This window comes from Montipora capricornis, chromosome 12, assembly GCF_036669925.1.
Source record: "Montipora capricornis isolate CH-2021 chromosome 12, ASM3666992v2, whole genome shotgun sequence".
Taxonomy (NCBI): Eukaryota; Metazoa; Cnidaria; class Anthozoa; order Scleractinia; family Acroporidae; genus Montipora; species Montipora capricornis.
The window spans coordinates 2926169-2950735 of record NC_090894.1 but is presented as its reverse complement, the minus strand read 5'-3'; the positions used below and the strand labels follow the sequence as shown (position 1 = coordinate 2950735).

The window sequence follows — 24567 nt, the reverse complement described above, 5'->3', positions numbered from 1 at the left end:
AGCAATCCCAGAAAATCTCTTGTCTAGTTTTGGAACTACTTTCAGTGGACGTGTTTGACAGGCATGAGCGACTGAAATTAACTTTCTTTTGCCAATAAAATTTAAATTTGCCAAAGAAATATTTACTTACCGTTATTGTAAATTGTATAGAAACAAACGTCTTGTGCTGCGAAATAAATATTAAGACTTGGAAGTGTGACGCCTTATGCAGGTACATTGCGAAAAGAAAGCAGGTAGGTTATATAGTTCATTGATATTTGAAGTGAGGCTGAATCTTTCACTCGATACCCATTGTAAACTGACTATTCGTCACTCTCTCGGGTACATACATAATTTTTTTTATAATATAGATACTGATGAAAGACCAGGATTTCCCCTTTTACTAAAAAAAACCATATCTTCACCGCGCGCAGTGAACATATTTTTATCTTTCACATGTGAGAATATAAGCGTCGTCATGGTAACGAACACGATTAGCCAATAAAACGCGAGCTTCCTCTTCATTGTAAGATGCTTTTGTGCTTTAATGTAATTCTTCTCTACTACATTAACTTTTTTATTGCAAAATTTTACATTATTATGATTTGTTTTTCATAAATTTCATGTTACACAACATGCGTGTTTTCGCGGTTGGTGACCACTTTTTCATCATTTCGAAAATGAGTAAAACAAGTTGCTTTAAATCTAGACATTTCATCAATATCTATATAACAAACGGAGCATTACATGGCCGCTTGTGGATACGAATTTTATCCGCTCGTGCTGAAAAATATCTCTCACTCGTTCGCTTCGCTCACTCGTGAGAGATAGTTTCAGCACTCGAAGATAAAATTCGTATCCCCAGGCGGCCATGAAATATCCTCTATACAGCCCCACTGGGTGATACCTTAAGACATCTTGAAAGAGAAAAATAAGACAACGTGAATACTTTGTAACGGGTGTGCGGTATTCTCACTATCTTAGGGTTGCATATAACCTCTATTGTTTTCGTTTGTGAACGATATACGACTGAGAAGGATTCAATTAACTTACGTATACTAGAGCTGCTTTATATGTATAGGCCCTCACATGTTTTTTTTTTAATAAGTAGTAAAAATTGCTCGATCCCGTACTAGGGCAAGTACGATTTGTGACCTTCGGAGAGACGAAAAAAACACACAGCAGCAACAACAACAACAACAACAACAACAACAACAACAGCAACAATAACGAACAGAGGGCAAGGGCTAGTATTAGGCAACATTGAGTCACGAACGGCAACCGAATGTGTGCTGATTCTTTTCGATCTAACTAAGCCTGCCTGTTAATCAAAAACCTCTCCTGAGTTTAGGACGTTCGCGCGACAATCTTCCTTCAGTAATTTTTTTTCGTTTCTCGCCTAGAGTTAGGTCATAAATTACTTACTCTGAAAATGAAAAAAAATTGGAGGGGTTGGGGTTACCGACTTTGTTTTCGAGAAAAGGGCAATCGAAAAATGCCTTAATTTCGATAAAGAGATGTAGCTCCATCTGCTCATCCAACGAAAATCATAAACTGTTAGAGTGAAGGTTTCTGTACATAGGTTTTAAGGAATGGGTTTTTTAGATAATTGCTTTCCGCTAGCGATGTCGTAAACAATATAGTCAATCCTCAACGAGCGGTTTCGTAAGCGCTACCCGTTGAATCACTTCCGGAATTCGATAACGCGTTGAGAAAAAATGAAAAATATATATAACTTCTTCGGTGTGGTTTTTTTTTTCATTTCATCATAAATTGTAGATAGTAAGTAGAGTAAGTGATTCATGTTCAAAAAAACATGATCTCAAGTGATGTACTAAGCTCTCGTTTTTGCATGTCATGTCGCAGAAGGACTGGAACCCAAGACAAAAGACCGCCTGGCCCCAGTTGTTCAAACGATGGATAACGCTATCCGCCGGATAAATCACTAACCAGTGGATAGTCATAACAAAACCAATTGTTCTATCCAATGGATAGTGACTTATCCGGTGGATAACGTTATCCACCTTTTGCACAACTGAGGCCAGGTCGATCAATCGTTGAAATAGGGATGAAAGAAGATCAAATATCAAACCAGCGTGATCATTTCAGCAGAATGAACTAAAAGGCAGTTTATTAACTCCGCCAGCGTGATAAAACAGAGAGAACGAAGAGTTCACTCGGCCAAGGTACCATTATAAAACAGGTAATCAGTTAGGAAATTTGAAGCGAATAATTCACACACTGTTTACTCGTCAACAAAAAGAACAAAGACTATCAAAGATCAAAGAAAGGTTACGTTTATAGAAACGTTCGTTTCCCACCATGGTCAGAGTTTTTCCATGACCTTGTGTGGGCCCATTTCTATCAGTAGGGCTAACGCTCACATGGTTAATATGGGATGGAAATCTAGCACTTCATGTTACATTCACTCTCTTCAGTTAATTCTATCAAAGATCAAAGTTCACTCGGCCAGCGCGCCATGTAAACATGTTGCTATCATCGCAGTTCTCTATCAGAGATTGTCACAATTCACTTCACTTGAACCATATGACATTATCATTTCCAACTTCGGAAACCAAAACCCTGCTAAACCGCCTCATTGGCACTTTACTGGTAGGTATATCAAGTAGGGTAACTATTTCGCATCGCGTTCACGACAAGAGTAATCATGTGACCACGATTTTCACGCTATTTCTCAGATTTGGCGGTTGCCAGTCGCCTTCTTTTGTTTCAAACCAAAACTTTCCGATGTGAGTCATGCAAGGGAGAATGGAGTTTTGCGTTTAGAATCCTTGCTTAAAATCCTACACTTCTCTCAGTTACATCTACATGAACTAAGGTTGAGTCGCAATTGAGAACGCCTCAGCAAAACTCGCAAATTTACACAAGGCCATTATTTTCCTTTTCACTTGAGTTGAGTTGGTAAAGTCGGTAAAGTTCCGCAAAAGTTTTAAAAGAATGCATCTTTTTATAACTAAGATGATAAGCTCAAACCTATTAGGACTAACAACGATTGTTTACCAGTAAGTAAAACCGGTTTAGATTCTCGAGCTCTGGGCGCTAAGATTCTCCTATCGAAAGCATTTCAAATTTCTCGGTCGCCGCCATTTTTCACTATCGAAGCTTTTATTGCGAGATTGTGACGTCAATGACTGGTTGGGCAACCTCATTCCCAGGGCCTTTGCGGAGGGGCGATTCAAAATGGCGGACAAGGCGTGCAAAGACAACCTACGCATATGACAACCAAATGAAACTCAGAAAAAAAACCGATTCCAAGGTGGGATTTGAACCTATGACCCTGCAAGATCTAAATAGATGCTCTAACCTCTGAACAACTGGAGACCGTCTGTACTACAGAGTTGAATTTTCTACCTCTATTTCGGAACACTGTTCCTCTCAATATCAATGGTTTGCAAGCAATCTCTAGAGACACAGATATCATTGATGTAATGTATAATTGCTAGTGGACGAACAAAAGGAGCCAAGGAGAGTTCTTTTATTTTCGTCTACCAACATGGCGGAGATGACGTAACGTGAAAACCACTTATTCAGTGGGTAGTTTGGCTAGATAAAAGAAAACAATCACAAAAAGTTTCATGAAATTTTCTTTGCCGTCACGGTAGATTCTTAAGCTTCTAAACGACGAGAACTGACCAAATTTTATGTCACTTGGAGGACGTTATCACGAGTACAGATTTTCGCTTTTCTCTGCAAACAGACATGCACACCGTTTTTTATCAAGTTTATTCCTGAAAAGTTGGTAAAACCTTTGCAAGCCGAACGAATGGAATAACAGCGAAACGATCACAATAAAGTTATACTTTCAGATGACTACTTTGTAGCCGTTGTCGCGGTTCTTTTTCAAGTCCCGAATTCAAGCTCCCTGTTAAGCCTGGTCGCAAGCTCGAGAATTGGAAAACATACACACACCCAATATCAACTTGGGGCAAAATAAACTGATTAATAGAGAGATTCAGCATCACGTTTTAGCCAAAATGGAAAACACTTGTTTGATATTAGATCATTTCTAGCATCTTAGCTGCATTGAGTTCTTTAAAGAGAGGGGGAGTCTAGTTGGACTAAGAGATTGTGACGAACAGAAGACTATCGTATTCCGCTCGCGTTTGCTGTTTCACGAAAACGCGATGCTAAATCTTTCTAGTGGCAAGTTGATGCCTCTATGAATGTTTATATAACAATTATTCCATGAGCCCGAGTTGGATATGAAGTGATAAAATAACCAACGAGCGCGTAGCGCGAGTTGGTTATAATCACTTCATATCACAATTAACAATGATGATTGTCTTATGGAGAAAAAAAAGAGAGCGTTCAAATGACAGCACGTGGAAAGCTTTACCTAAAGTTGTCTGCAGCTCTGGTGGCAAAACTGGTGGACCAATTGTCGAGGGTTGAGGAGCAGCAGATTGCTACTATGTCGAGCACTCCTATATCATTGATCAGCTCCTGGAGCTTTCTTTTCAAATTTTCAAAAATTCTACTCATGATTAAGGGAACTCCCTTCAGCGCCTACCTGCAGCTCCCACAAAAATGAACTTACAGGAACAACGAGTGACCAACACCGAAGAGAGTCATGGGAGTTTTTTGGTTACCAGTCTTCCGCAGAATGAGCTGTGCCTGTTGATGTCTCTATGAATGTTTATATAACAATTATTCCATGAGCCCGAGTTGGATATGAAGTGATAAAATAACCAACGAGCGCGTAGCGCGAGTTGGTTATAATCACTTCATATCCAACAAGGGCGAATGGAATAATTGTTTTAGTAAATTTTCAAACCGGGTTTTGCCGCCGATTTTTATTTCCACAATTTTACAAAGCGTCCGGAAAGAGCATCTTGGCGCACTATTTTCCATAGGACGTAAACCTTCGACAGTTATTCTACGAGGCCGCGCTGGATATGAAGTGATAGATAACCAACGAAGCGCGTAGCGCTGGGATGGTTATAAATCATTTTATATCCAGCAAGCCCGAGTAGAATAATTGTTTTATTAAAAACTCCAGGATCAACAGCTCTTCTCTCTATTGTCGACTGAAGCATCGATTTCTGCCTCGGTCAATTCTGGTCCAAAACGGCTTTTGTCGGACATTTTTTCTCAGACCTGCCAAAATGCGTTCAGCTTGCTGTATTGCTGACGCGTTTCTTGAAAATATTAGGTAGAGCAGGTATATGAATTGATAGAGAGAGAGATGCATTGATGCATTTCATTTGCATTTGGTGACACTGTTGAGCTACTTTTAAGACAACAAAGTGTTGCTGTAAATGTGTCGCGAAGAACAAAATTGCGCGTTGCTGTGCAACTTTCTCTTCGTCCAGGAACTGGTCTGCCCCAAGTTGGCCTGGATAAAGCAGGAAATGCACGTTTGCAAAAACAGAGGAACAAACAACCACAGCATATTGCACGTCCATCCATAAATAGGGGAGGGAAAATCTCAGACTTTGGTCATAAATAGGGTAGGGGTTCTGGGAAGCAGGCCTCACACCTCTACCCATTTTTTCTGCGAGTACCCCCCCCCCCCGGATAAAAAGAGCCCATCAGTGCCTAATAAGTGATCAAGCTGAATTTTAATTTCTACTTGGCATGGCAAGCAACCAAGCACTACTTTCAATCCGCGATTTTAAATTTTCCACACTCGCGAAATGGTAGTGGGCTGCCAAAATTGTACCCAAAACGTAATCATCGCAAAGGGTGCCAAAGTCTACAGGGAATTTACAAAAAAATGTACGAAAAAAAATAGTACATTTTCACGGTCTTGCATGGGGGAAACATCTTTGCAAACAGGGCAAAATTTTCGGTTAATGTATGGGGAAAGTTTAAAGTTCGATGTCCAATTATAATGTTCTGAAATTCTTACGACTTACAAGGAAAAGATACCCACCAAAAGTGTTTTGTTTCTAAATTCCGACTCAGTTTTAAAAGACAAACGAATGGATATTTTTTTTTCTAGCAAGCCTATTTCCCTCAAAGGCGATCAGTAAATTAGATCAGAACTCGAATTTCCCGTGAGTTGATAGACATTAGATTCTCCATTTTCCCCATACGTTAAATATCAAGGAAGATGGAGTCAGAAACCGTCCACTTCGTCACGGTATTCCACAGCATTGCCACAATCCTCAAATGATCTCAGGTAGTAAAATCATTTACCTTAAGTCTTAAGATAATAATCCATAAGAACGCAGAAATTAACTTGAAAACTATGGAATCCTTGAAATTCTTCCTTTCGTGTTTTCAAAATGGCATATTTTTAGCGCGCAAAGGGCGAAAAGGTCTTCTTCACGTTTATGCGTCTACTAAAGTACTATGTTTGAAAAAGCGGTTTTCACTTTGAAAAGGTCTCTTAAGCTTTCTAAGACTAATTCACAATTCAATGATGATTCTCTTATGGAGAAAAAAAAGAGAGCGTTCAAATGACAGCACGTGGAAAGCTTTACCTAAAGTCGTCCGCAGCTCTGGTGGCAAAACTGGCGGCAGGATCACTTGGACCAATTGTCGAGGGTTGAGGAGCAGCAGATTGCTACTATGTCGAGCACTCCTATATCATTGATCAGCTCCTGGAGCTTTCTTTTCAAATTTTTAAAATTCTACTCATGATTAAGGGAACTCCCTTCAGCGCCTACCTGCAGCTCCCACAAAAACGAACTTACAGGAACAACGAGTGACCAACACCGAAGAGAGTCATGGGAGTTTTTTGGTTACCAGTCTTCCGCAGAATGAGCTGTGCCTGTCTTTGTTATGCTGTGCCTGTCCGTGTTGGGCTGTGCCTGTCTTTGTTACGCTGTGCCTGTCTTTGTTACGTTTTGCCTGTCTTTGTTGAGCTGTGCCTGTCTTTGTTACGCTGTGCCTGTCCGTGTTATGCTGTGCCTGTCTTTGTTACGCTGTGCCTGTCCGTGTTGGGCTGTGCCCGTCTTTCTTACGCTCTGCCTATGTTAGTTACGTTGTGCCTGTCCGTGGTGGATTGTGCCTGTCTTTGTTACGTTGTGCCTGTCTTTGTTGGGCTGTGCCTGTCTTTGTTACGCTGTGCCTGTCCGTGTTGGGCTGTGCCTGTCTCTGTTGGGCTGTTCCTGTTTTTGTTACGCTGTGCCTTATAGAGTTCAGCTGTGCTGGCCCATTCGTGTGCCTCTGCTGTTTAGAAACCGAACATTGACCCTGATTCCCCTTTATACCCATCGATGCAAGAAATCTTGGTTTTATAGCCATGACGTCATCAACCGTCCGTACATACGTACGTACGTCCGTCCTTCCACCCCTCCATGTATGCCAATGTAACCAGTATCATGCTAGTTTACAGCATACATCTTTGATATTGGACATCCATCTTTTGATTGACACCTGTCAAAACAAGGCATCCGCTGACCATTATCACGTGACAATATCGCGGGCTCAAGCTTAGAGCTCATTGAGGTCAGCTGTTTTTTTGTTGAAGTCGACCGCTGACCAGGTACTGGTTTTTGATTGGATTGCAGGCTCAGTCCAGGTTAACTCACCTGAACATAAGCGAGGCTTTATTTTTCGCGCGCTTTTTGTTGCTCGACGCGGCTACACGGCCACACTATATATCAACGAAAGTTCTTACACAGTTAACGCTTTTCGTGTTCAGGTGGAATACGGTTTGGAAGATGTTTTCTTTCTGCATTTTTCGCTGGTTTCAATCCAGTTTCTGACATATCATGACATCTGTGATCCACACTGGTGGCTACGCATTTATTCAAGTCAAGCATCGGCGGGATGTAAACTTAAAGGTGAGTGTTTATTTTTAATTTGCTTAGAGCTGCCTTTTTCTCTGTATTGCAATTTTTGGCATATCTTTAGAAGCTCTGATAAGGTTACATGATGCCTGGATGCCTAGAACAGAAACGAAAGGACTGAGCGAAAGAGAACGACCGCGACAAAACAGAATACCAGTAATAGCTCATACTTAGCACACAAATTTTTTCCTTGGGCACTAAACCGTTTGTTATTTTTACGGATGCGTATTTTTACAAGGTGGTTTAATCGGTTCTACCTTTGTTCAGGAATGAAAATCGAATTTTTATTTTCAACTAGAATTAAATAACAATTATCTGTACTCTTTTGGACATAAAGAAAATGTTGATTTGTTTGTTTGTTTGTTTTCCACTAAAATGCGAGCGAACAAGTGGTTTTTTAATCCGTTTGCCCAACTGGTTTTCGTTGTGCCTCGACAGTGACAAGAAAATTTTGCCCTTATGTTATAAACACATATTCGCAATGAGTTCTCGTAAAAATAGGGGGAAATCTCAGTAGCTTGTGTTTTCAGAAGTTTGTTTAAAGCACCCAAACGTTATTTAAGTGTTGGAGCAGACCGTGTTTGAAGTTCGTCCTTTCTTGGTTGCATTGCCGTAGTTTGCCGATTCTTGTACCAAGTCAACCTGGCGTGTTTCAATGAAATACATCAAAATGTGAATGATCTTGTTTTCAGAGATCAAGTGGAATAAGTACATCAGGAAAACTCTTCTTTGACTTTGAACTGCAAAAGTTGTTTTTATGGCTTCTAATTTTAGCATGCATATGATTTCAAATTCGCTGGCTATTGACAGTTGACTCTGAAATGGCTCTTTTTCATTTTTCATTCGCTCGCCGAGGGTGGGCTTGTTTTCTTTTAAAACTCATTCGATTCAAGAAAAAAATATTGCCAAACTGGTGAATTGCAAAGTAAATTTCACTGGAAAAACCGATTTCGTCGCACTCATCGCTTCCTGATTCATGCGATATCGATTTTTAGCGTAAAATTTACCGTTGATGTCAAACTGGTTAGGCAATGAATTTTTTTATAGAAGAAAGCAAATAAAATGATTTCATTATTAAAGCAGCAACCGGAAACATCAAAAAGCGGACAATTCGAAACCTTTTATTTTCACAAACCCTACAGGCAGTAAGGATAAATAACAAGGGAGCTCCACTTTTAGACTTGGCTAAATTTATATATTATTGTTATCATGCAATCAAATCCGTGCAAAAAAGCACTTGTTTACTATTTCTCCCTTGTGAATTCCACAGCATTTACTTCTCCTCCAGCCTCCGCCTATCCAATGTTGATTTCCAGGAAACTGTGCCGTCGCCAGAAAATAACATTTGGGAGCTTAAGCATGCGCGTTTTTGAGACGCGGACGGCAACCGGAAGAGAACATTTTGCGTGCCAGGACAGTGGTGTCTCCTAGACTTTTATACTAATCATCTCTAATGGAGAAATGATACTTAGCAATGTAAATGTGGTTGTGTGAAAACAGGTGAAATTGGAAAATAGCTCACTTCCGGTTGCCATGCATTCCCCCTGAAACGGGGAAGGGATAATTTTCTTAAGAGTTCTGTCCACGATTGTAGTAAACTCTCTTAAATAACTCATGAGGAGTTTTTTATTTTTATTTTCCGCTGAATCTATAAATCATTTGCAAAAAAAAGAGGCAACGAAAGTTGAACACTATTTTCTTATTCATTTCTAAGTTTCATGTTTTTGCAGTACAACCCCTTCCGCTGATCAAAAGGACCAGAAGGCTAAAATGGCGGTCTTTTGACGCAAGTTCAGGAAAGTTTTTGTTTTCTTCAAGCCAGAAATCACTTGCTCCTTAAAGTGCCATTACGACGAAAAGTTTTGGTTTCTTTTCGACTTTTTTCAACGTCAATTAAGTCAAGATGTTCAAAATAATACAATGCATTTAAATTTGGAACGATAGAAGCGAGATAAGTCGGGAAATAGTCAGCCAAAAACCGCTAAAAATCTGTCCGTCATTACTCGGACGGCATTGGAGAAGCCTGCGATTATTTTGTAAGCGGTCGTCACGCAAGACTTGGCTCGTGACGTCATACGCGCATCGCTTCGTGGGCGTTTGACAAAGCGAACAAGTCGATCAAGGAGTAATGTATATAAAATCAGCAAAAAGAAACTCGGCGATCTCTCACATCTCATAGACGGCATGGGAAATTGGCCGCGTTTATTTTGAGCGTTGCGCATATGACGTCAGACCACAGGCGATCCAGCTAGACCCAACCCTTTTCCTTGCTCACGGTCATTTGCCGTTCGAGTAATGGCGGACAGAGAAAACCGAAAAACTACGTTACAATAATCACACTTTCCGTGGGAATTTTGTGATAAAAATTGGCATGATACCTATTTAGTATGTCCATTTTGAAAATCTAAAGAAGTGGCACTTTAACCTACGTCAAAATTCCTCTGTTTATCTTAAGAAGTCAAGACGGATGCAAAAAAAGGTGAATTTGAACGTTTTCGATAATCTTTTATGATACAGAATTTGCGATTTTAATTCCGTTGTTTTTCTATCCATACTTGCCATACCGAAGGCCCTTTTCATTCGTGGAAAAAATTCGTGCGTGTATAAGCAATGGCGTGCCAAGGTGCAATATGAATGTAACATCTGCACGCGTAATAATTATAACAACAAGGTTACCGCTCTGAAAGACACTAATGTTAAACTCTGGTGGAAAGAGATTAAGGGAATCGCAGGGCAAAGGGACTCGCATGACTGGTTTTACCAGATGCTTATAGGCGCTAGGTCACGCTATTTTAGGTAATTTTGTTTAATTTTGTTAATTATGAGCTCTAAACGTCAAATTGGCATAGCAAGAGTTTTTCATTTGCAAAATCACGGCCACATAACAACTGAGAATGATTTTCCAGCTTTGTAAATGACATTTTGATATAGACTGATATAAATTTGAAAAAAAGTCGGCGACGTTTTTCAAATTTACCCAAATTCAATCCATTTCAATCCGCTCCAGTTTTGTCCATCCATATCCCTTCTTGGCCTCCCTGTGTTTTGTTAGAGTTCATCTATAGTTTTGAACAGTTATTTTGATATTTTAGTGAATTATACAACCATTCGATCAGTGCTGAAATTGCCTAAAATTGCGTGACCTAGCCACTTTAATGACACCTTAACTTCCTCGGGTGTACTTGCTGACCACTTCAACAACTTCTTATCAGATCTGACAGCGCATTTTAGTCCCCTGGAGTCTAGTTTTGGAGTCATCCCAGAGGTTCCAAGTGAATTTCTTGTCGACGTAAACAAGACCTACAGAGCCCCTTCGTCAAATTAAGTTGAACAAGTCTCCCGGACCTGATATTGTTCCTAACAAGATTTGGAAGGAGTTCGCCTGGGAATTAGCACCTGTTTTATCGGACATATACAACATCTCCTTAAAACAGGGCGTGGTATCATCACAGCTGAAAGAGTCCGTGGTGAGGTCCATCCCGAAATGTTCACCACCAAAAACGATTGAGAACTATCTGAGGCCCATTACCCTCTCATGACAAGTAGCTAAGTTAATGGAAGGGTTTACATTAGACTCTTCATATAACCAAATAGTAGATAAACTAGACGATAGGCAATTTGCTCTGCCAGGTAAATCTTGTTCTCATGCTTTAGTCTACTTATTCCACTATATTTTCGCCTCATTCGACAGGGGTAATTGTTTTACACGTATTCTTTTTACTGATTTTAGTAAGGGTTTTGACCTTGTGGACCATAATTTCTTGATAGAAGAATCACGTTCTTTGGGTGTCCACGAGGTCCTCGTTAGATGGGTGGGGTCGTTTCTGTCTGATAGGTCTTAGAGGGTGTCATTATGTAATACACTCTCTCCTGCAGTCATTCCACGTGACGGTATCCCTCAGGGGACAAAACTTGCGCCCATTCTCTTTGCTGTCCTGGTGAATAAGTTAACTAGTAACTGGAATCTAAGAGCAAAGTATGTAGATGACCTAACAATAGTTGAGATCATTCAGAGGTATTCATTCTGCATGCTGCCAATAAGAGCAAATGAAATCGGCACTTTCTCAGCGGAACATGGTATGCGGTTAAATGGCCCTAAATGTAAAGATATGCTTATTGATTTCCTCAGGTACAAGCCCTTTCCAACAACCCCAATATTCATCAATGGCTTCCCCATAAAGCAGGTTTCTACCCATAAGATACTAGGGGCGTACATTGCGTCTGACTTGTCGTGGGGCTACCATTGTGAATATATTGTCAAAAGTGCGCGCAAGCGTCTATATGCGTTTAGGGTTCTTGCACTCTGTCTTGGAATATGCATCCCCTGTTTGGGCTAGTTTGCCCGATTATCTAAATGATCTGATTGAACCCGTTCAAAGGGAATCTCTGCGCATCATTCCGCCAAACCTAAGTTATGATCAAGCGCTTGTTCGTTCTGGCCTACAGACACTGTGAGAGCGCCGAGGTCAAGCTTGCGAACGCTTTGTTCAGGCATTATCTGTATCATCGACTCCCTGCATTGCTCGTCTGCTCCCTGAACGATCAAGCGTCAGCCATGGATATGGTCTCCGCTCGGGTACAGCTAGGCAGTGCGTCAACAACAACATACTTTTGCGCACTGATAGATTTATTACTTTTAACTGTTATGTTTGTCCCTGTAACTTTTGCAATCATTTTCTAGCTACTGACCCCTCTTGTAATTTAGCAAATGCTATCAAAGAGTGAATAAACATTATTATTATCATTATTAGTTAAGAGACAGATTCCGGTAGGAGGAAAAGGTCATGGGCGCTTAAATATTCCTTGGAAAGCCGTCCACGAAGCTGGTTACACTACTTGCTGGATTAACCATAAGGAAGCGCTTCATTTTGTTTTTAAAATTGGATTTTTTGAGTTTTAGCAGGAGACAAAAACAGGTTTTTTTCATCCTTGTTTCCCCTCAAGATTAATTAAGGATGCCTGGATAGGATTAAGGCCGATTAAACAACCAATAAAGATCATTTCCAGATCGTCCTCACAGAAGAATCCATCACCCAAATTGGCCTAGTTCTCACCAGCGTCAGAAAAGTGTCAATCTTTAAACTAAGTTTTGCAGGGGACTAAACAACAGACCAAATCGGCTAGCTCATGATGTTGTACCCGATTCAAACCCTGTGGGACTAAAACGTTTTCAGTGTTGTAGGTATTTCCATATCATTTGACTGTGAATGCTACATTATGGGAGGTTTTCACGTCACGTTATTGCCGCCATGTTGGTGGACGAAAACAAAAGATCTCTCATTAGCTTCTTTTACTTGTCCACCAGAAGTCGTATATTTCTCTCTTGTTATTGGTGTCCCTAGAGGTTGGTTGAAAACGTCCTATGATGCAAATACAATACACAAAGAATCTTAATCCTGAAAGATTTGAAGTGGGTTCAAAATTTGGTATATTGTTTATTCTCAGCGAAACGTGGTTTAAAAATAGACAATTTTCTGACTCTGATGGGGACTATGACTGAATCACAACTCTGCAATGAAGGTACTTTACGGAATGCGCCAATCGATGTTAATCGATTTGCGAATCAGATACAAACATCAAAATCACGTCGATTCCTTGTTATCCTCTTTTTCTGACAAAGTGATCAGAATTGACACCACCCAACAGCTTATATCGGAAAGTTGCGTAATTTAAATGTGATCTGGTACATCACAAATCTTTTCCTTGGTGTTGAAGAATGTGCTCTTTGGGCATTCTCTTTCCTCTGCTAACCCATTGGAGCAAATCAAGAAGTTCTTCTGGTCAGAGGGACTGGCATAGGTCCCACTTTCTTTTCCAATGCAGAATGACTTCAGTCCTTGAATTAAATAAATGATAAAGAATATTGATCGTTTGAAAAAATTAGGAAGCGATCTCTGCATCCTTACCACACCAAACAGAGACCACCAACTTCTAAGGTACTGTGTACTCACTAGGCACCAAATGAATAATTTTCACAATTATTCTACGCGGAGGGCGCGCTGGATATGAAGTGATAGATTTTATATCCAGTAAGCCCCAGTAGAATAATTGTTTTATTTAAAACTCCAGGGTCAACAACTCTGCCACTAAAGCATCGATTTCTGCCTCGGTCAATTCCGGTTCAAAACGGGTTTTGTCGACCATTATTTTTCAGAGCTGCAAAAATGTTTCTGCTCGCTTTATTACTGACGCGTTCCTTGACCATACTAGGTAGAGCAGGTATATGAACTGATAGCTTATGTCCGGCGCGTCGATGAAAATGCATGAAATCTGATATCCGTAGTTCAGTTTTTAATAATATAATATTTAACAATTATTCTACGAGGGCGAGCTGGATATGAAGTGATAGATAACCAACGAGGCGCGTAGCGCCGAGTTGGTTATAATCATTTTTGTATCCAGTAGAATGATTGTTTTATTAAAAATTCCAGGATCAACAACATTGTCGACTAAACCATCGATTTCTGCCCCAGTCATTTCCGGTCCAAAACGGGTTTTGTCGGCCGCTTTTTCTCAGAGCTGCAAAAATGTTTTCAGCTCGCTCTATTGCTGACACGTTCCTTGACCATATTAGGTAGAGCAGGTATATGAACTGATAACCTGTGTCCGGCGAGCCAATGAAAATGCTGGAAATCACTGAGATATCCGTAGTTCAGTTTTTAATAAATACCTTCATCAATCTTTGACTTCAGAATTCCACCTTTATAACTCTGATGTAATTCTGTAGTTGCTTGCTGTTGTCCTAGAGAATTAGTTGTCACAAGTCTCTGATCTTTTGTTTGAGGGTCCACCTTTTCTTCGGATCCGCTTGATACATGTTTCTCTGTTTTGAAGAAATGAGATGAACTGGTGTCATTCTTCTGCCTTTTTCCACTTGAGCTGGAACCTAGTTAGAAAGGGGCATGACATCAAGATCACTTTTTCCTCACATTGTGTCTAATAAATGTGCATACAGATCATAATTGCAGCAAACAAAATTTCAGGAAAGAAACCTCTGACCCAAGGAAAATTATGTTGTAGTCATTTTTAGATCAAGAAATGGAACAAAAATCTTCTCGGTATCTCTAGCCTGCGCGCAGCCGCACTTGCTACTCGAAACTTAGGTCAAAATCCTAGATATGAGTATACCGGTGGTTTTTTCTGTCTGCGACGCAAGCTAGATATTTCCAAACCTGGAAAAAAAAAAAGATTAGAAGGCTAAAAAACATAGACGTTCATAAAAAAAATGTTAGAGTACTGAAAACTCATAAATGATTCAACAAAGGATTCGATAAACTTTAGGCACCCAGCGGAAGACATTTTTCAGTATTCTAAAATATTCGGGCTGCGCAATCTGAACAAGTCATATTCCTTAAGATGATGAAAAGGAAGGAAATCAGAATTGAATCGTTAAGTTTCCTCCACGAATGGATGGAAAGCTGAGTGAACTTGGAGCACACGTGCTGGGATTCGGACTCGTAGCGTTGAAATGCAGTCCACTAGCGATATCCACTACACTACGGGCTCTCCGCAACAACAACAACAACAACAAAACAGCAATAATACCACCACTACTAACAACAAGGGGAGTTTACTTGAAAATATCTTTTGTCACATTAAATCTACCCCTGTCAACAACAACAACAACAACAATAATACCACCACTACTAACAACAAGGGGAGTTTACTTGGAAATATCTTTTGTCACATTAAACCTACCCCTGTCCTCATTACTTTGCAATCCTTTCTGAAATTTCTTGTCCAACTGAATAGTTTTTGTGTTATGACCAGGAACACGTTTTTCGGCCTGCTTGCTGTTATAATTCCAATGTGGAAGCTCAGGGAAAGCATGCAAGTACCTGTAGCTTTGCCTCATCGTATCGGCGATGTCGTTCACATTTTCGGCAGTCTCCGGATCTCCATCACTGTAAATCATTCCTTGCATAGCTACATCATCAAGGTATTCTTTGTTAGCCTCCAAAATGCTTTGGGCTACTCCGACACTGGATGACATATCAGTGGGTTTAACATTCGCTTTCTTACCACCATCCAATGATTTTCTGATTAGGGAGGAAGTGTTTGCTAAAACTTTTTTGCCATCCGATCTCGACTTAAGGGGACGTTGAATCAAGCTTTTAATAATCGAATTTAAATTCCTGATTTTTCCAGGATTTTGCAGAACAATCCGTAGTTGTGGTTGACTGAACTCGGCCACTTTGTTTGGTTCTTCCTTAAATATAGTTTGTGAATCATTATATGCTGAGACCTTACTTGTTCCGGCAATCTTAACTTGAGTGTCCTCTAGTTGTCTACCATTGTAAATCGTAAGATTTCCGCCGTAATTGTTTTGGGCCTTTGCTGTTTTTGATTCTTTACCCAACTTGCTTTCTTGTTGTCTCATTTCATCCGCTGCTGCGTCCCCGTTATTTTGCACGCTTTCTTCAGATAACGTTGTTTTGCTGTTATCGTTTTCCTGTTGTTTTGTTTTCGCCATCATCGATGCATTTGTTGGTTGGACAGGATTCTGTGATGAGTACTTTGTTTCCGAATGACCTCGATCTTTGACGACTGCTTCCTGTTGTAGAACGTTTGCCTCGTCCTTCCTGCCATTGTGTAACGGCTCTGACCCGAACGTACTCAAAGTTACGTGAACTTCCTCGGTGGGCTTCGGTCCTTTTTGGTCCAGGCTAGAATTTGCGTTTCCAGGGGTTTCGGGAAACGGAACGACCTCATGCGATTGCGAGGTCCCTTCCCATCCCGTTTTGATATCATTAGTCTCCGAGTCATTTTGAGAGCATTCGGAAAGAGTGCAATTGAAGATTGGCTGTGGACTGCTTTTGTCCATACGTAGCTTCAGTTTAAACTTGAGTGGGGTGGATGTTTCATCATTTATAGCAGCTGTATCATCTTGAAATGATTTACTGGAAAAGAGGCTTTTATTCTGCCTCTCCTGTTGAAATGCCTTGTGATCAGAAACTGCCGTTTGAATGCTTGAGACATTTCCTTGATTGTTGAATGCTGTATCTTTTTGAGGGTTTGATGGCTCCATGGTCTTATTATGGTTTATTTCACCGTGGTTACTCATCATCGAGCTCACCTCCGCTGGGTTTAAGCCGTAAACGTTTATTGAAAAGACCTTGGCGGCCTCAGCAGATGGCTGATTTTCAGGACTAGAACTTGTAGCTTCAGTTGTGACTCGATCTTGACTTTTTGGCTGTGATTCGCTCAGCATCTGACTACCAGCCTCAGACTGATTCTTAAGATGGTTAAAATCTCCCGCTGCTATGGAGACATATTTTCCTCCTTCGCTCTTCAATGCATTCAAACCCACTGTCGAATTCAATGCATTCATAGATCCACTTGTTGCAGTACGAGACGTGTTTGTTCCCGCCATTGTTAATCTAGCTTGCGCATCAGACCCTTTTAAAATCGTAGCTGTTATTCCCTCGTCGACTCCCTTACCTTTTTGAATCGGACGAGAAGAATGAAATATGTTAATTGATAATATCTTGTGCGGCTTAAGAGTCTCCGAGATCTTTTTCTCAGATTTTTGAGCCCCTTCTGGAGGAGTGAAAGAAAGAACCTTTAGTCCTTTGCTTCCAGGTAACGAGGTCCACCTGGCTTTGCCTTTTAATTTTGGACGAAGATATTCGGAAGAATCGACGTTATTTTCAGAATATCTAACGTCTTCTGGCACATCGCAGGCAGAGATTATTGGGTTGAACTTAAGTCCCTGTGGACAAAATGTCTTTGTTCCCTTTTCGCCCTCGCACATATAAAATGCCGTCTCGTCGTTAGGATCAGCGTAAATTCCATCTTCTTTCCCCACGCAAAACGCGTCATCACCTGGAGGCAATATAAGAAGCAAATAAAATCTCAGTAAGGGTGGGGGGTGGGGGTAGGGGTGAGGCAGTAAATGATGACAGGTTTTGGTAATGGTAATGGTAATGGTAATGGTAATGTAACTTTATTTATTAACTACTTAATAACCGATAGTGAGGTCGTTACAGCAAAATCTCAAACTGAGGCCTTGCCGTATTGACCGAGCGACAGCGAGGTCAATACAGCTATGCCAAGGTTTGATATTTTGCTGTAACGACGGAACGGTCGAGGTTGTTTATTATATGGCTAAAGAAGAAGAAACTAATTTGCATAATCCATAATCGGCCCGTGGGCATAATGCCCTGGCGCGTAGCTGCTCTTAACCAATCAGAGCGCTCGTTATATCGTACAGAAACACTGGCCATATAATAACACATGGTAAAACCTTCAGCAAAGATTATGAAATGATAAAAGATTACCTAAATATCCCTAACTAAACTAGCTAACCTAAAATACTTTTAACTACATACTAAAAGCTGCTTTACAAAGATGCCGTGTTAAAACTCATTCAAAACTGTGGTGACATAGGTTTTAATTAAGTTTAAAATCATGCAAGGATGTAGTTTCATGAAGGTCACTGGATAGGCTGTTCCACAACCTGGCTCCGCTGTACGAGAAACTCTTCTTCAAATAATTGGTGTGGGGCTGCGGAAGAGCCAATTTATTTTCAGTATTCCTTAATCGATATGCCGTTATGTCGTTTCCAAACACAAATATCAGGGGTCATCCCATGTACAGATTTATACATCAGCAACAGCAGCTGACTCCAATCTCTGATATTTGAGTTTACGCCAACCTAGGGCCCGGAACAATTCATCGATATTGGAGTCATAATTGGCACACATTAAAATACGGGCTGCGCGATTTTGGAGCTTCTGAAGATTTTCAGAGAGACCACTGACACAGTTGCCCCAGACAGTGCTACAGCTGTAATTAAATTATGGTTAAAGAATGAAGGGGTAGTTTCTAAAGAAACTGTGGTGCTGCGTCGGTGGGGAAGTAGTATACAAAAATTTGATTTTATCAACGGAGTTGATAATGTAAATTGGCCACCGTACAGAGATTCTTTTAGAATCTCTGTACGGTGGCCAATTTACATTATCAACTCCGTTGATAAAACCAAATTTTTGTAAATTATGGTTAAACTAGTTAATATATTAAGGACGGTGCCTACTATTGTTATTGCGCATACGTTTTGCGCATCTCGAGATACTTGGGTTTCCTATCCGTGATGCTCACTAATACAATAACATTTTTGCACAGTTTAAAAATATCTGGAGAAAGTAGATTTTTGAAAGTACTATCTTGGTATCCAAAAAGAAAATTGGGGGTTACCATGAATTTTTGAGAGATAAATAAGCTTCAATTTGAGAAAGAACGCCATACATTGCTTTGTATTTTAAATGTCTCATACTGGAGCTGTTCATACCAGTCATCTTTAACGTCGTCCTCAGCCTCGTTTGTAGGGGCATAACACTAAATGATAGTAAAGCTTAGTAAGTTAATGGTATTTGGAGTTAAGTCGTGCCCTGATGAGAGAGATAATTAAGCTTCAATTTGAGAAAGAACGCCTTACATTGTTTTGTATTTTGAAGCTTTTTTACAAATATTATTCATGAATTATCTTTGAAAAATGCGAGGTTACACCCAATTTTCTTTTTGGATTTCAATAACACTTGTTAAGATCTACATTTTCTGCATAGTCATAAACCGGGGCAAAAATATCTTTGAATTAGTAGGCACCGTTCTTAAAGGTTAAAAGATGTCGTATTCTCTTAAATGCGTCCAAAGCAGAAGCAATCTTTTCACAATAGTGCTGTATATGACATTCCCAGTTCATGTTTTGGTCGATGTGCACACCAAGATACATCGTAGATGACACCTGCTTCATTAGATGGTCATTTGTACTGAAAAAAGGAATTTCAGGAAATTTTGATAACTTTTGTCTCGACGCAATTAACATGAACTCAGGTTTTGTTAAATTCAAGGTCAGTTTATTGGTTTATAGCCATGTGTACACCCTGTTTAAATCATAGTTAAGACAGTCATAAAGGAGTTCATCATACAAGTTTGAAACCGTTTTGAATGGTGTAGCCGTACAAAAAAGCAAAAGTTTTATGCCCCCCCCTTCCACCCCCGTTTGTTTGTAAAACCTTGTGTTGTTTAAGTATTAACTACTTTAAGTTATTACTTTGTGCGAAGAACAAAGTTTAGGATTCAGCTTTGACTTTGGACTCTTTGGGGTCGCGATTTGGCTGCGCATGCGTAAAATTTTTTTGCCTCGCAGAAACACTTTTCAGAGAAGGTATATCAAGTAGGATTCGGACTCGTTACACTCTCATTCAGAGGCAATCGCGATGAGATGACCGCTAAACCAAGGAAGACTATGTGACAAATTAACGGGGAAATATGTATGAAAGAGTTGTGAGCCTGAACGGAAACGAGTTCTTGTGGTTTTGCTGCACGCATTGCCATAGCCAGCTATCGTATGACTCGGTGACACATTTTACCGGGCTAATTACATAATTTTATAATTATCCCGGTATTGTTAAAAGTATCAAACGCTGTAAAGCATTTGTTTACTGGTTTTAACAGCTGGAATCAATGCCGTTAACGATAGTTCACTCGCACTTAACCATATGGTTGGGTCACGGGATGTGGACTTTGGACTTTGACTTCGGACTACGAAATAGACCACTTCGGAAAATATCATAATAATCTTTGTTTGTTCCTCCAAATTTTGCATAAGCATTGTTTTTGTTTTCGCTTAGGACTTATAATGGTCTCTAGAGAAACTGGAAACAATGCTTATGACCAAGATATAGACCTTATTCATAAATGGCGGTCACATTTATAATTATTTTGTCCACGTGCAAATTAGCCTACCAAGCCTCATTTTAGAGCAAGAATTCTTTTCAATTCACTGTATGGTATGGAGGCTTGGTAGGCTAATTTGCACTTCCACAAAAGAATTCTAAATTGACCGCCATTTATGAATAAGGTCTATTGTAACATAAAAACGCACAGAAATACTGTGAACTTTGAAGTGTTCGTTTGTTTTCTCCTTTCTTGGTTCGCCCTACAGTAGTTTTCCTAGTCCGTAATTAAAGGCCCACATTCGCCCAAAAGTCATTGCGCACCGTGACTGAATTTCGTGTTATACGAAAATACCTAAATATCTGAAATGTTGTTTCCCGCGTGATTCGCCTGAGTACCTTTAACCAATCACATCACGTATTTAGACAAGTCGTCATTTGAAAAAAAAAACAAAAACAAACCACCGCAATGACTTTTGACTTTTGAGCTTCGCCTGTTTTGGTCTAACTTTGTCAAAGAACCTTGTAAGGCTCGTATTGGTCTTTGTGTTATTTCGCTAGTATTGTTTTGTTTCGCATAAAAGTTTGGTCGTGTTGAATGCAAAACTAGGAGCCCATGACCCGGAGCCTACAACTCAAATGCTGGGCCTATGTCAAGGCATTTTTACAGAACGATCTATTTTTAGACCACCTTTTTAGAAAAAAAAAAAACAAAGGCAGTTCGGTGACCCTATGACGTCAGGTTAATTTCTTGTAATTTTTTCATCGGTCTCCTGTATGTCTCACACGTGACACGAACACAATGGAGTTGTAGGTATCGGGTCATGGGTTCCAAGCAAAACCGTTTCTGTAATCCGGAGAGCCGCACAGATCTTGTAAGTGCCATGTTTTTATGAATTCGCTTTCCTTTGGTTTTCTATTTCTACCTTTCCTTGTCATTTTATGAATGTGCTTCGTTTTTTCCCTTCAGTGAATCGCCAAGTAGAATAAAGTACGATATCAAAGTGTGCACAGAGTCGTTATCACAAAGTGTTGGCTACCCGTAGCCTCTATTTTCTTAAAGAATCGTTTCATTCGTTTAGGAATTTGGACCTATGAATATCGAAAGATGAGTCTATTTTTTATACTCATTAGAATGTCTACCCTTTAGGTAAATGGAAATACAATTAAAACATGAGTCAGACATGAAGTCAAGTCAGGTTTATGCAAATTTTAAATGGTTTTGCGAAGTTTGTAAATTAAAGAGAACTCTTTTAACAAAAAGTGTTCATTGAAAATGAAATTTTATCCATCATCCCATGCATAAATCAAATCGGCCTAGACGCCAAAAGCCACTGAAATAAAATTTAAGTCATTAAAATTCCGTGCAACCTTTGCTCGAATTCAAGTTACACCTTGTGATGGTGGGTTCGCACACAAAACGAAAAAAGACAATAACACACACACGCCCCTTCCCACAATTGCGCAACGCACAAGCATGAAACTTATAACGAATATAATTTTAAAGATTTTAATTTAGAAGAGGGAAAAATAAGAAAACCTAAACTTGCTTAACTTATATTTAAATGACAACAGTAATTAAAATAAACTAAATACTTTACTTTAAATATTTACAATATTAAACAGTTCCGTTCAGTTCTTCGCTTTCACTCCAAAAAGCAACTAACCAACAAACCAACAAACCGACTAACCCACAAACCAACAAACCTCAGCCAGCAATGCAGCTTTAAACCAACTGCTTCTCGGTCCGCCTCTGTTTCTGCTCTCCGGCGCCTTCTATCTTTCTCGGACTTTACGTGTCCTGTTCCTCTTTTGTCAACTCCGCCGGCGCTCAGCTTTTCCCGTTCTCCTTTTCACTAAAGAGTCGTACAGTAATATTCTCCTCGCTCGTTCCTCCACCGTAGACAAAGGGGTTTTGTCTTGATGAACGGTTGGGGTCTGCTAATGACTTTCAGCATTGACTGTTTGAGCGTTTCTGCCGTCCACTTTCTTCTAAAATTGGCCTTTCCTCTTGTCAACAAACCTTGCACCAATATTAAACCAAACCACTTCAGCAATCCTTCAACGCCCACGACTTAACATCTATATATAGTTAACTAATTTATTCCAATTACAACTACAAGCAATGACTATATTACAACACTAAGAAATTCTATAACACTAAATCGGATAATGCATAATACACTAGGGAATCGTACAATTGATAATTAACACTCAGACTAACGAACAAGACGAGTGGCTAAAACTATTTACAAACTGGTGACAAAAAACATAATTCCGTGACACACCTCATCAAGAAAATACCAATTTGCCCTTTTGTTCTATGGTCTTCCCTTTCAATGAGCTGCATAAATTACGTTAGTGCTCGTTTGAATTATAGCCAAGCCCGTGAGCAGCATTAGTTTATCCCTGGGACGATACTACATACTGCTTTTCCGTTTCCCTGTTTTAAAGTGCCATTACATGTGATAAAAAATAATAATAATAATGAAATAATAATAAAAAAATAAAATAAATAAACAAAAAAACAAAAATGACTGCCCTTTTTTCATCATATTTTGAAAGTGTGTTTACTTAATTAACACCTTATTTTATTTTTCGCGTCCAATCGATGGCAGGCCTTGCAATAATGTCATGTTGGACGAGCAACCCCTTGAAGTTGTGGACTCCTTTCGTTATCTTGGGGACACCATCTGTGCTGGTGGTGGTTGTGAAACTGCCATCATAGCCAGGATAAGAGCTGCTTGGGGTAAATTCAGAGAACTGCTACCCATACTGTCATGCAAGAGTTTGTCATTTTGTACAAGGGGTACAGTCTATGGATGCTGTGTCAGGGGTGCCACGCTCTATGTGAGTGAATGTTGGGCCCCTAGGAATGCGGACCTGGCTAGGTTGGAGAGGAACGAGAGAGCAATGCTGAGGTGGATGTGTGGCATCACTTACCAGTCTGAGGGCCTTATGCAGTAAGCTAGGGATTGTCAGTCTAGAAGCAGCTCTTTGCCAATCGCGGCTTCGGTGGTTTGGGCATGTCGAGAGGGCAAATAGCTCAATCTCCTCAATCAGGTTCCATGACGTTGTGGGTCGTAGACGCAGAGGCAGACCCCGGAAAACTTGGGCAGAGGTGATCAAAGAAGATCTTAAATTATCAGGTCTTGCAACTGAACTGGCTGCCGACAAGGATGCGTGGAGGAATGGTGTGCGAAACGATGTGCCGTCACACCCGCCCACAAGTGGAACATGACGTTAATGGATAGTGAGTGAGTGTGAGTGACTGGTAAAATTTTGGCTTTTAGCCAAAGGCCATTTACTTTGACTGTAAGTTTTGGATTTCACGTTCCGCCATTATTCACGTTCAAAACAGACCGACCGGACCACAGAGGGTTGGTCCAAGGGGAACGTGACGTCATTTTAAATGCCAGCGTGTAAATGCAGCTTATTACATATGCAAACGGAGAGTTTAAAAGCCCAAAACTCCCGTGCTGCATATTAATTCTGCCGCGTACACACGCATTGCATTCTTAAAACTTGTCAGTCTTTGACGTCATTTCCTCCTAGATCCAGCTCTCTCAATATCTTAAAATTAGTAATGGCGGACAATTAAATAAGAAAATTCCAGTTAACATAAACAGGTGTCATTTTGAAGTCAAGGCTTAAAAATTTGGTCACTTAGTGTTTAGTTCACATAGTTTTCAAGTCCAAAGAAAAATAAGAATTGATTTTTTGGTCACAGTAGCACTTTAAAAATTCATTTTGTTTGTGTTGCGATTTCTAAGAAAGTCTTAGCATCTTCACACGATTTACTCGCAGCTCGAAATGAATTGAATAATGTTACAGCACTGTCCTGAAATATGTTAGAAATCTAAGGGATGGCCAAATTAACTGTGCTGCTAGAGCGTATGGTTCTTGAGTGTTGGACGCGTTTTACGGTAGTGAGTCTGGGCAACTGCCACTGTAAAGAGCCTTTGTTGCGTCAATCATAGTTCTGTGGCTTTACGCTGGACTGAAAGTGAATTTTATTAAAAAGCGAAAAACATGTCTGCTATAGATGAAATGTTTTACGAAAAATACTGAAGACTAGGCGCTATAGGGAAGATATCGTTGACATCATCTATTGTCATTAATGTGACAACTTATTCTCATTCGCTGTC

The 24567-nt window shown here is 40.0% G+C and overlaps 1 protein-coding gene across 2 annotated transcripts in view; it reads right to left on the bottom strand.

Annotated features, from left to right (window-relative positions):
• Window positions 1-12356: 12356 nt before the first annotated feature.
• The window catches only part of LOC138027015 (titin homolog), a 22870-nt gene continuing 10659 nt past the window's right edge, over window positions 12357-24567 (bottom strand). The window contains exons 9-11 of one of the 2 annotated variants that reach the window (XM_068874500.1): window positions 15441-17567; window positions 14413-14628; window positions 12357-13578 (exon numbers count right to left, since the gene is read on the bottom strand). In XM_068874500.1, the coding sequence (XP_068730601.1) occupies window positions 13412-13578; window positions 14413-14628; window positions 15441-17567 (2510 nt within the window). In that variant the 3' untranslated portion in view covers window positions 12357-13411. The remainder of the gene's footprint in view (window positions 13579-14412; window positions 14629-15440; window positions 17568-24567) is intronic. The other variant, XM_068874499.1, reaches the window with a different exon arrangement.